The following is a 13,228-nucleotide window of genomic DNA, read 5'->3' on the forward strand; positions in this document are numbered from 1 at the left end:
TTTCTTGCTGTTTTTTTCTCCCAAACAAACTGCGGCTGGAGAAATGGTTGTTTTTCTTATAGTCTGAATCACAAATACTCAGTCAAATCTTTGCTGCATCTTCTCTTCTGATACTGACTTTAATTCCATGAATGTCACAGTAGAACATAATTCTTTTTTTTTTTGTTTGGTTGGTTTTTTTTTTTGTTTGTTTGTTTTTTGTTTTTGGAGACAGGGTTTCTATGTAGCTTTGGAGCCTGTCCTGGCACTAGCTCTTGTAGACCAGGCTGGCCTAGAACTCACAGAGATCCGCCTGCCTCTGCCTCCCAAGTGCTGGGATTAAAGGCATGCGTCACCACCGCCCGGCTCTTTTTTAATATGTAATATAAATTTAAGCTTTTGCATTATACTATAAACTTTGGCACAGCTTACTTTTTGTTTTCTATTCATCTCAAAGTAACTCCTCATTTCCTTTATTTTCCTCTTTGACACAGCACGTACTTAGAGATATACTGCTTAATTCCCAACATATTTGTTAATTTTCAAATTTTTATCTTTATTTACTGTTAGTTTTATTGCATTGTGGCTAAAGAATACACTATGGTGGTTCTAAAGAAAGTGGCTCCCAAATGGAATGCCACTATTAGGTGGTGTAGCTTTGTTGGAGGAGATGTGGCTCTGAGGTCTCATATATGCTCAAGATACCATCTAGTGTTTCAGTTCATTTCCTGTCTGCCTGCATGATGTAGATTCCTCAGAAACTTCTCCAGTACCATAACTGCTTACATGCAGCCATGTGCCCTGCCATGATGACAATGGATTAAACCTTTAAATCTATAAGCTGCCTCCTCAATTAAATGTTTTCTTCATAAAAGTTGCCATGGTCATGGTGTTTTTTCACAAAAAAAAAATAAGCCATATACTTTCTATTAATTAAAATTAATTTTATTAAAATTTGCTTGTGCTTGGAATATAAATCTTTATGGAAAACAGTCTATACTTATTTGAGAAAAGTATGCCTTCTGCTATAGTTGGATGCTGTATATCGATATGTATTTTTCATCTACCGAGTTCAAACTATTTAGCCATTATTAAAATTGTGGTTTGCAGTCTCCAGCTACTATTATAAAACTCTTATACTTTATATGTTCCAGGACTCTATTGTTTGGTATTTGTGTCCTTGTTAATGTTATAAGTGCTTAATAAATTGGCCCTTTGGTCCACATTTGAGTCTTCCATCTATTCTACAATAGTTTTGATTCAAGGTCTATGCTGCCCATATAACTGTAGCCTCTCTTTTGGCTCTGAGCTTCTAATTTAATCAGTTACTTTTCTATTTTTTCTCTTTCCACATATTTGTGAGATCTACCTTGTTTTTTTTTTTTAAAGAAAAAAAAAGTTGGATGATTGTCTTTCTTCATCCACTTTAGGAACACTGCCTTCTCATTTGGCAATCTAACTCATTTACATTTAAAGGAATTACTGATATGAAAGGCTTTCTGCAATTCTTCCATTTTATTTCAGTAAGTTTTGAAGGTTTTATGCCTCTCATTTTTACAATGACAGCTTCTTTGTGTATTTAGTTGATTCAGTGCAGTACTGTTATGGTTTGGATAATAACCATTCTCTAAGTCATGTGTTAAAGGTCTGGTTCCAAATGCATGGCACTATCGAGAGACACTACAACAACTGGTAAGATGGGATCAAGCAGAAGGAAGTCATTAGAGGAAATGCCTTAATGGAATGTTAAGACTTTAGCCTTTTACTCTTTTTCTGCTTCTTGGCCACAAGATATAGCAGCTTTTCTCCACTTTGCTGTCCCCACCATGGTGTTCTGCCACAGAATCCGAAAAACAATGCAGGAGCTGAGTGTGGACTGTAGCCTCAGAAAGTGTGAGCCAAAATAAACCTTTCCACATAGGCTGTCAACAATGCTTTACCCTGGGGGGAAAAAACCAGCACAGCAGCTACTCTTGTTCTTCCCTCCCTTCCTTTCACATAATTTTTCTGATACTTACCTAACAATTATCATGAGATGATTAAATAACATCCCAAATGTATAGCATGTTGGTTAAAGGGTCAGAGATTTACAGTCAAAAAATGAAATAAAGTTTCTATGTAATTATATCTGTTCTCTTTTAAGAAATTTTGTGACAAATTACATTCCTACATATTCTGCATTCAATGGGGCAAGTTTATAATTCTTTTCATGTATATGTCTTTAAGTTTTTGTATATAATTAATGGTTTATTTGTAAAACTACAGCAATACTGGATTTTGTAGTTATCTACAGAGCTACTTCCCTGGAATTATTGTGTTCATTATTTAGGTTTATGTTAATATTTAATTTCTTTGCCTGTTATTCTATCCTTCCTCATAAGACTGCTGAGTGTTGACAGAAAATCCTTCAGCTTTTGTTTGTCTGGAAATAATCAAATTGCTATTTGTTCACTTATTTGATTTTGCTTTCAGCTGGTGTTTTACCAAAGATTCCCTTGACTACCATACCAAGAGCCAAAAGCACAGCAGGAGAATAAAGAGTGGGTGGGGGCGGAGCGGGGCGGGGCAGGGATTGGAAGTTGGGTAAGAGGAGAGAAAATATGTTTCTAAGAACAGCAAAAATCTCTGTCTTTGCAGATCGGCTCTGTGGTAGGCACTGCTGCACTCCTCAGCCACACTTCCTGCTGGCACTGATCCTAGAGACCAGTCAGAGATGAAAATTTAGTCTTCTTTTGTGGTTATTCACATGTGGCTTGCTTGGGGGATGTGAATGGCTCTCAAAAGTTTAGGATACAGGGTTAGAACAATGGTTCAGAGGTTAAAAGTATCTGCTGCTCTTGCAGAGGACCAATGTTCAGTTCCCAAGACCCACAAAGTGACTCACAATCATCCATAAGTCCAGTTCCAGAGGATGCTCTATTTCAATCTCCACAGGAACCAAGAACACACATTGTACACCAACATACAGGCACACAGAACACTTATAGACATGAAATTAATAAATTTCTGATATACACATTACTTATAAATATTTTAATTACCCCAAAGATTTACTGTACTTTTGTATTATGTATGTGCATATGTGTGCGCACACATGTATTGTACACATGTTATGCTTGAACATGTGTATGTTAGTGTGGACACTCATGTTAAGGCACATCTGTGGATATCAAAAGATAATCTGTCTGCGTCAGGCAAAAGCACTACATATGCAAATCTGAAATTATATTGTACCATTGCAGTGACATTTCTCTTACTTTTGTCAAAGGGGAAGAAAATATTGTATCTCCTGTCATGTGACCACCCAGAGGTTAGGTCACACAACCATAATAATTTTAACATTATGGACCGTAGCCCCAGCCCCTGGTATCCATCCCAGGCCAGGGGGCTGGGAGTTGCATTAGTCTGGACACCAAATCCCAGCATGCCAGCACCCCAGGGAGGGTCAGGATCACTCCCACAGGGTATTTAAGTGGGCTCACAGAGAAGAAACACGTGGTTCCGGGTTTGCATGTGCTCCCTGCTTTCCTGTCTTCATGCCATGCACTAGACCATCCGAGAGCACTGTATTTAATAAAATGATGGGCATTTTAATTTGGTTTGATCTGACCTAATTGGAGTTCTCGAGCAATCTAAGTGCAGCTTCCATGATGGTTAACCACCAAGGGGCATTTTGACAGACACAGCAACAAACAAAAATGCAGCTGCAGTTTTTCTTAGTTTCATATTTAGTTATTTGCTTATGTAGGGATCTTCCATATCCACTCCCTAGAATAGGTGGAGGCTATTCTTACCATTTAGTCTGTTGTACTTAGGTGTGTTAAAACATGTGAAAGACAGCAGTGTCTCACATGTGTTCCTCTGGGGAGAGAGCTATTCCAAGCATGGAAGCCTGCCTGTTTGGAGCCTGTAACCCTACCAAGACTACCTTTGTTTGTTATAGAGCCCTGCTTTTTCTCTGATCTGGTCAGTATGACCTTCTCACACTCAGCAAGCCCTCTCACTTACTTTCCTAGGTATTCCTAACTCCACCATTGTAACCCTAGTATTTTTAATTGAAAACAGACTTTTTCTTACAATACATTCTGATCCCAATTTCTCCTCCCTAAACTCCTCCTAGAAACTCACTACCTCCCCACCCACCCAAATCCTCCCTCCCTCTCTCTTTCTCCCTCATTAGAAAACAAACAGGCATCTAAAAAATAATAATAAAATAAAAACTAGAATAGGACAAAACATAAAAAAACAAACTATCCAAAAAAATAGAGCCAAAGAACATAGAGACACATATATTTACACACACTGAAATCCCATAAAAAGACAAAATCAGAATATATAACATATAAATAAAAGACCTGTAAGGTAAAAAAAAATCCTAGAAAAAGCATTATGAAACATAAAACCTCCAAAATATCATTGAGTTCATTTTTTGTTGGCCATCTACTGCTGGGCATGAGGTCTGGCCTAAGGTGTGGCTTATATACTCAGTGAGACTCCATTGGAGAACACTAATTTTTCCTTTAAAAGATGTCAAATGCTACCATTCTACCATCTACTTAACTCTAAACTGGGTTTCATCATAACAATCACATAACTAACCCTACAATGCTCATATTATCAGCTCCACGAAAAAACCAGACATGTATAAAGTCCACACTTACTTAGGCCTCTCATCTAATTATGATTTTATTTAAACAAAACTCAACTAGAACTTATGGTTTATACTTTTCTTACTTACAAATCTATTTTAATTATGTCAAACTTTGTCACTGCTGGACACCACATTTTCTACCCAATGATAAATCTTAATTGAACGTGAGAAGTTTCAAATCACTCATGTTTATCTCTAATTTAAATCTAGTTTAAATATATTTCCAAATTATTTCAGTAGTCTAGCAAGTGCTCTGTACACTTCCACGCTGGCCAGTAGCATGTTTTCCTTCTCCAACAGCCCCTCAGATGAGCTGCATACATATACCTTCCTTCTTCTGTCTCTTCATCCCAAATGTCTTTACTTAAGTAACTGTACTGACTAAAACCCTTAGGTAACTGAAAATTATATAACTCTGTCTTTTTCTCAATATACATCTATGTAATTAGAGTATTTCCTCATTTGTTACTGTTGTTTATCTATCAATGTCATCTTTCCAAATAAGGAGAGGTTCTGTCTATCACATATCCCATACTATTCCAATGTTTTGTTCCTTGTATATTGCATCTATTATTCAGCACAAACTGAATTAATAAATTGCTGTAATAAATACATAATGTCCTCTCTGCAGTAAGCTTTCTCGGTTGACCATGAGTTTAAAGACATGGGGACAGGAATCTACAAACCCCAAATGGGTCTGATGAAAGAGGTTTTCAGGCAGCAATCACGTGCTCCTGGATTTCAAACTCTCATGATCTAGTTACTTTTAACCTTTAAAATCAGTTCTCTGCAGACATACTGATGTCGTTCAAGGAGTAAATAACTTGCAGCATGTCTTGCTTAGCTTATCACAGTTCTTACCTGGAGTGCATAACATCAGTGAGTGACCTCCAGACAGAATCTGGTACTGCTCTTCACAGAAATTCACAGTCACCACAATTGAAAACACTGCTCTGCAGCAACACTTTTGAGGGTTGTTGTTGTTGTTTCCCCTGACATGCAGGATGCCATTTCAGTTCATTTATTATGGGCCACCTTGCTTTGGCTCAGATGAGCTCTGTTAACATTCAATGTGCCTCATTTTGCTTTTCACATTGACAAGCTCCTTCGTGAAACTGCTTAATATAATTTTTTATTCCATACAGACTATATGATGAAAATTAAAGATACCTAGGCATTGAGAAAAAAAATGTCGTCTCACAGAAACTGAACAGATAGAAGTAAAGTACTGCATACATACTGGCTAAAATGAGAAGAAAAAACATAATATTTTGATAATATTTAAATATTTCCTAATCTAGCTATGCTGTATTCAGCTTGGATGGCCAGATGAGTTTTCTCACTGAGGTCACATGAGCTTGATTCTTTGCTTAATCTTACTATAGAATTTCACTTAACTTAAATACAGTGTTGGATTTTAATGAGCCCTTTACAGTAAACACACAAGCAAACATTCTCCAAATTTGTTATAAAATGTTTGGGGGTGAATTCCATCACACTGCATTTTATTTGGTTTTGGTTTCTTTAAATGATTATGCAGTGCACTGTGTTAACACTTTCAACTAGATTTGGAAAACAAGGGTTAAAAATATAATGTTTACTTCTGTAAATGTTACAAAAGTTTAAATTTAAAATATATGTTAGTAGTATTACTTGTAATAGCCAGAACCTGGAAACAACCTACATATTCCTCACCCGAAGAAATGGATAAAGAAAATGTGGTACAATCACACAGTGGAGTATTACTCGAAGGTAAAAAAACAATGACATCTTTAAATTTGCAGACAAATGGATGAAACTAGAAAAAACCATCCTGAGTGAAGTAACTCAGACCCAGAAAGATAAACATGATATGTACTCACTCATAAGTGAATTTTAGGCATGAAACAAAAAAATAACCAGGCTACAATCCACAACCTCAGAAATACTAGGCAGAAAGAAAGACCCTAAGAGGGACACAATGGAGAGCCCAGGATGGGGAAATAGTTAAGATCTCCTGAGTAAACTGGAAGGGTAGAATGGAGGGGAAGGAAAATGGGAACATATGGGTTAGAGATGGCCAAATTCGGAAGGGAGAGAGAATGAGAACAATGAAAGAGATTATCTTGATAAAGGGAGCCATGATAGGGCTATGGAGAAACCTGGTGCAAGGAAATTCCTAGAAATCCACAAGGATTTCCCTGGCTAATACTCCTAGCAATAGTGGAGAGGGTTTCTGAACTGACCTTCCCCTATAATCAGATTAATGACTACCCTAGTTGTCATCATAGGACCTACATCTAGTAACTGATGGATGCCAATGAAGAGATCTACAACCAAGAACTGGGTTGCGTTTTTGGAGATCAGATGAAGAGAAAAAGAAGGGATCATATGAGCAAGGGGAAGGGAATAAAGATCATGATTGGGAAAACCACAGAGACAGCTGACCTGAGCTAATGGGAGCCCATAGACTCTGGATTGACATTTGGGGAACTTCCATGGAACCAAACTAGGGCCTTTAAATGTGGGTGACAGTTACGTGACTTGATCTGTTGGAAGGGGGTGCTGGGAGTGAAATCAGCACTTATCCTGGGTATATGAACTGGCTTTTGGGGGCCCATTCCCTTTGGTGGAATACCTTGCGATACACTGATACAGTGGGGAGGGTCTTGGTCTTGCCACAACTTGTTACTTCAGGCTTTGTTGACTGCCCAAGGGAGGCCTTACCACCTCTAAGGAGAGGATTGGGGTTAAGTGGGGGAAGGTGGGGTGGGGAAAAAGGAGGGAGGGAGAATTAGGGTTGGTATATAAAAATAAAAATAAATAATAAAATAAAATATATGCTACTGTGAAGGTGAAGGCATAAGTCACAAACAATCCCACACCAGTTTGGAATTATGATTAATAGAATGGTTACTTATTTAAAGGGGAAAAAACTTACAGATAACCGTCCCAGATAACAACCCTCTGAGCAATCAGGAAGAGAGTCTAGTAGCCAGAAGTGGAGCAGGAAGTAAGAGAGAGTGAGGAGGGAAGTGGCCGATTTTTTAAAGAGAGAGACCATGCCCCAATGGGCTGGTATCTCAGCGGCTATTGGCTGGAGGAGCGGAAGGACCTCCCACAACACCTCCCCCTATTGTTTAAGTAAGAGAGTTCTAAACCTACTACAAAATTATATACAATAAGTACAAATATCCTATTCTAACTAGCTTAGGTCTTGTATAATAAATAACTTGGCCAAGTCATGAGAGAAAAGTAACTATATTTATATAGTCTTCAACCCCATCGAAGATCTGAGAAGGGAAATAATGTTACCTGGGTAATTAGGAAGTTCAGTAAAGCAACTTCCAAAACATGTAACAAATCACAGAGACAACTAGCTACCTGGGCAATCACACAAAGTCACGTTTGCAGCATTGAGGCAACCAACTTTGGCTAAGGCCTAACATAACTGACATACCATTTTCAAAGGCAAGCAACTTTTCAAAACTATCTTACCCTGTCTTGGCAGGATATGACAGTCCTGTTTTATCCATTGATGCACGCTCTGTATCTCTGTCAGTGGTTGAGGTATGGGCATTTCTTTGCCCAAAGGCCAGTTCTGCCAAAAAGAAAGGCTCCAGGTGGAGTGTCTTTGGTGTTCAACATTCTCTTGGGAATAGATCGGTGCTGCCAGGAGCAATTGTGTCTTACTATCATGAAACTCTGAGTTAGATTAAAGGCCATTTTCTACAGAACTTTGAAGAGGTTGAAGATTATCTATCTATACTGAGTATAATCTCTATGTATCTAAAGAACCTGATTAGTCTAATTATAAATGACAAACTTAGAATACTATTGATCTATACAATTCTCAATACCTATCTAACTTAAAGACTAAGACAATAAACAACTATGTAACAAATGAGGATAATGACCTCCAAATATAAACAATGTGCAAATACACATTGCAATATGGTAAATATATATCAATACACAAACAATATATAAGTATCTTAATCAGAGGTAGAAATGTACACTGCAATATGGTAAATATATACAATATATATCAATACATAAAAAATGTTTTAAACAGAGGTAGAAACATGCATGCATACAATAATCAATATAATTTAACTTTGTATCTATAAGAATCGATACCAATATATTTGTCTCAAAACAATAACTCACAAGTACCAACAAGTACCAATATGGGTAGGATTAAAGCCGTGGCTTTGGCAGCTAGATCCAGCCCATTCCTTAGCTTTCCAGCCTCATAGCAGAGGTACAGGTTGTAGCCATGTTTACTGCCACAACTCTATGGCATTTTAAGATCCCTGCCAGCAAGCAAACTGCAGCATTCTGCTCACAAACCACATTTAGTCAGACTACCTGCTTGAGTCTGAGTCACAGTTTGCCCTGGCAGGACGGCCCAGAAAACTGGCATTTTAAAACAGCACAACTTTTTTCCTGCTACGGCTGAGAGCAAACAAGCATTCAGTTGGCTTTTATCAACACCATTTAAGTGTTTCGTGGCAGGACTTCTTAAGAGCTGCAGGGTTTTGCAGCTAAAGCTGAGTCAGGAAGCCTCTATTAGATGAGAGTGTTTGCTTGCCTCTAGCAAGCAGAGCAGATCCGAGAAATTGCCACAAGAAACATGCTTTACTCTATTCTTTTCCAAGCTTTCTCAGGCTTTCTGTGGATTCAGTTGTCCACACGTTGGGGGCCAGATGAAGGCGAAGGCGTAAATCACAAACAATCCCACACCAGGTTGGAATTATGACTAATAGAATGGTTATTTATTTAAAGGGAAAAAAAAACTTACAGATCACCATCCCAGACAACAGCCCTCTGTGCAATCAGGAAGGGAGTCTAGTCGCCAGAAGCTGAGCAGGAAATAAGAGAGAGTGAGGAGGGAAGTGGCCGCTTTTTTAAAGAGAGAAACCACGCCCCAATGGGCTGGTATCTCAGCGGCTATTGGCTAGAGGAGCAGAAGGACCTCCCGCAACACTACTGCTTGCTTTCATACTTATTATATTAAAACATATAAACCTTAAGTGTGTATAATTTACTAATATGAATATTTGTAATATAGTACCATAGATAACCTCAGCTCAGCTCGGATTATTCTTAAGGAGTCAGCGTATAAACATTTGCAGATAAACATAATTAGGAATACATTAATACATCTAAGTAAAAGGCACATTTATTATGAAGATATTTTTTTTCTTACAAGCTTCACCAGTGCATTTTTTACTTCCTTGTTTCTCAAACTGTATATCAGTGGATTTAACATGGGAATCACTGTGGTATAAAACACTGAGGTCACCTTCTCATGGATGAGTAACCCATTTGAAGCGGGTTTCAGATACACAGACATGAGCGACCCATAAAATATAAGAACAGCTGTCAGGTGGGAGCTGCAGGTGCTGAAGGCTTTGGACCTGCCCTCTTTAGAGTGGATGCGGAGGATGCTGGTCAGGATAAACACATACGATATGATGATTGTCAGGCTGGTGGCTACCATGTTAAATCCACCAATGACAAAAATCAGAAGCTCATCGACATAAGTGCTTGAGCAGGACAGTTGAATAAGAGGGACAATGTCACAGAAATAATGTTTAATGATGTTGGATTTGCAGAACGATAACCTTAATATGCAGCCCCCATGAATCAGAGTATCAGTAATGCCCACTGAAAAGACAGCAGCCACCAGGAGGGAGCAGACCCGAGGGGACATGATGACAGCATAGAGCAGAGGACTGCAGATGGCCACATAACGATCATAGGCCATAGCTGCCAACATGTAGCATTCAGAAATGGCAAAAATACAGAAGAAAAACAGCTGAGCCATACAATCAGAATAAGAGATAGCTTTATCCCTGCTTAAAAACCCCACCAGCATTTTAGGGGTAACAACAGAAGAGTAGCAAAAATCTAAAAACGACAAACTACTGAGAAAATAGTACATGGGGGTATGAAGTTGAGAATTCAGCTTGATGACCACAATCATGCCAAGATTTCCCACCAGAGTGACTATGTAAATCGCCAAGAAGAGACAGAAAAGCGGCAGCTGAAGCGCTGGCTCCTCAGTTAACCCCAACAAGAGAAACTCAGTCACCATCGAGTGATTTCTTAAGCTCATTTTCCTCTGAAAATTTGTAAAGATGAGGGGCGGTAAATGTCAAATAAGAGAGAATCCGAGTTGGTCTCTGGTCCTCCAGAGCCCAGGTGTTTCCAGCTGTGAAAACAAAGACCATGTTATGAAATTCAAAGGGGAAGCATCTACATAGGAAAGCACCTACTACCATCAGTTTTATGAATCACCAAAACACTTCACCATCCCCTACTGGGCCTCAGATTCCCTGGCAAAAGTCCAAACATCCCACCCCAGAATCTAGGACAGGAGTGATGCTCAGCATTGTGAAGGCTTTTTCTGAAGCCCAGCAGCAGAAGTGCATAACAAAGAGAAAAGGCCAAGACTCTTCTCAAAAACACAGGTGGCTGTGGCTCACTCTGCTTAGTTTACACAGAAGGTGTTGTTAGCAACTGTTTTTTATTGCATTCTAGATTTTCCAACATGGTAGCAGAATACTAGCTGAGTGAAAATATTAATGGGTGTTGCGTGAAGTGAGTACTGGAGGACCATTTATTAGAAACACCCGATGAGTTAACATAAAGATTCCTCAGTTCTCCGAAAGGACTAGGTAGAATAAATATTTCCAAACATATTTAATGATACGCCACCTGGGCACTTTTTAAATATGTGTTGAAACAGTAGTGTGACTCTAGAAACAAGTTCTCGTGTGTGTTTGCAGTATTTTTAAGTGTGCTTTAAGTGGTTGGAAGCTTATCCATTATGGATGATGAGAGAATGTTGAGCTCTCAAAGCCTTTTCATCCCTCTTGATGTCAGCTACTGTCTGGGCTCAGACTTCATCACTACTTCTTCCACTACTGGACCATCAGCAATCCCAAGATCTGCATCCCAGCCTGAACAGCACTTCTTGTCTATTCCTGTCTTCTAATAAAGAATCAAGGTGAAAACATCTTTTGTGTGTGTGTGTGTCTGTGTGGATTTTCGAGACAGGGTTTCTCCGTAGCTTTTAGTTCCTGTCCTGGAACTAGCTCTTCTAGACCAGGCTGGCCTCGAACTCACAGAGATCCGCCTGCCTCTGCCTCCCAAGTGATGGGATTAAAGGCAAAGGTGTGCACCACCACCGCCTGGCAGGTGAAAACATCTTTAAGTAGCCTGCCCTCAGGTCAAACGGGGCCTTGTCTTTGAGGCCTGACTACTTTCTCCTTGCTGTTGTGCTGACCTCAGATCTTTGTCTGGACTCACTCATGTGGAGGCCTTCTCAGGCTTGTGTCTACCATTCTCTCAACCTCTTCGATTCTCGGTCTGCCACCCTCCATGGCTCTTATTCCCTCTTGGTTTCCTATCAGTCACTAACATTAAGGACAAGACACTATCTAGGTACCTGAACTTCCAAATATGCAGGCTATTCTTATTTCCCAGAAGCCTCTCTTTCTGAAGAAATGGAGCTTAATGATATTCAACAGATATTATCTAAGTGGGGCTCAAATTTGTGAAGCACAGGTCTTTCGTATCATGAGCAAATGGGAATACCCAGTTGCCCTTGTTCTGTTATAGAAACACCTGGGTGTCTTTCTTTCCATTTATGCCTTACCATTTATGTTGCACATACACAGAGTAGTTATAGTGGCTGTACAGAAGGATAAATGAAAGGGGCATTCAACAAAATTCATATTCTCAGGTTTTATTTTGCTATTAATCACATAGATGTTTCTATACCAATCTTTAATGTGTCCTAGGGGTCACAAACCCACTACCCATTCTCAATACATATCTAATACTCCCACACAAGCCCCTAGTCTCATTGGTCTTTCTATGCGTTCACATTTCCTGTTTTTTCTGATCAAGTCATTTCTCTTTTTTTATTTTCCTAACTTTCATGGAAATTTTAGGTTTATGTGCTTTCTCCTCAAAATGGTCCAGTGCCCATCAGCATCTGCATCATTTGGGAACGTGTTAGGACAAGTATTAAAACACATAGTAAATTTCAAGTTATGGTACATATAACATCAAAGCAGCCACTTAAAGTGTTCAGTACCCACTTATAGATAGGCATTATCTCACTGTAATTATTTCTAAATTTGAAGTCTCATTATGAACACAGAGGGTAACAGAAAGCACACTGCTAGAGTTCTGACCACATCTCTAAGACTTACAGGGAAGCCACTAATTCTTTGTCAACTTATATTTATAAAACTTGAATTTATAAAACTTAGAAATACTACAAAGCATTGTTGTATAAGCTACAGAAGTCCAAAAATATGAGCAGACCCTATTATAAGGTCTGCAAAGCATGTTTGAAGCTCAAGCTAATGGCATCTTCCTTCCACTCCTGTCACTGACTCAATGGGGCACAAATGTGCTAAGACTCTAGAGCTCATGGGGCAATCAGCAGTGGAGGTTAGACATGATATAACAGTCAAACAATATGAACATTTCTGAGACTCACCTTTTTCCTCCTAGTGGATTTAAGTGAGAATCTCTTTTTTTTTTCTCTTCTCTAAGAAATAAAGGTAGATTAACTGTACCTTCTTCTTCACTAAC

General features: G+C 38.8%; 1 protein-coding gene across 1 annotated transcript; it reads right to left on the reverse strand.

Annotated features, from left to right (window-relative positions):
• Positions 1-9,797: 9,797 nt before the first annotated feature.
• LOC101993587 (olfactory receptor 8D4-like) lies at positions 9,798-10,733 on the reverse strand. Its single transcript, XM_005347124.1, has one exon. The coding sequence runs from the start codon at positions 10,731-10,733 to the stop codon at positions 9,798-9,800; it is 936 nt and encodes a 311-aa protein (XP_005347181.1).
• Between the last annotated feature and the right edge of the window lie 2,495 nt (positions 10,734-13,228).

The sequence above is a fragment of the Microtus ochrogaster genome, chromosome 5, assembly GCF_000317375.1.
Source record: "Microtus ochrogaster isolate Prairie Vole_2 chromosome 5, MicOch1.0, whole genome shotgun sequence".
NCBI lineage: Eukaryota > Metazoa > Chordata > Mammalia > Rodentia > Cricetidae > Microtus > Microtus ochrogaster.

Excerpts from the sequence above, each read along its gene's own strand:
- LOC101993587 (XM_005347124.1), bottom strand. The coding sequence starts at position 10,733 with ATGAGCTTAAGAAATCACTCGATGGTGACTGAGTTTCTCTTGTTGGGG.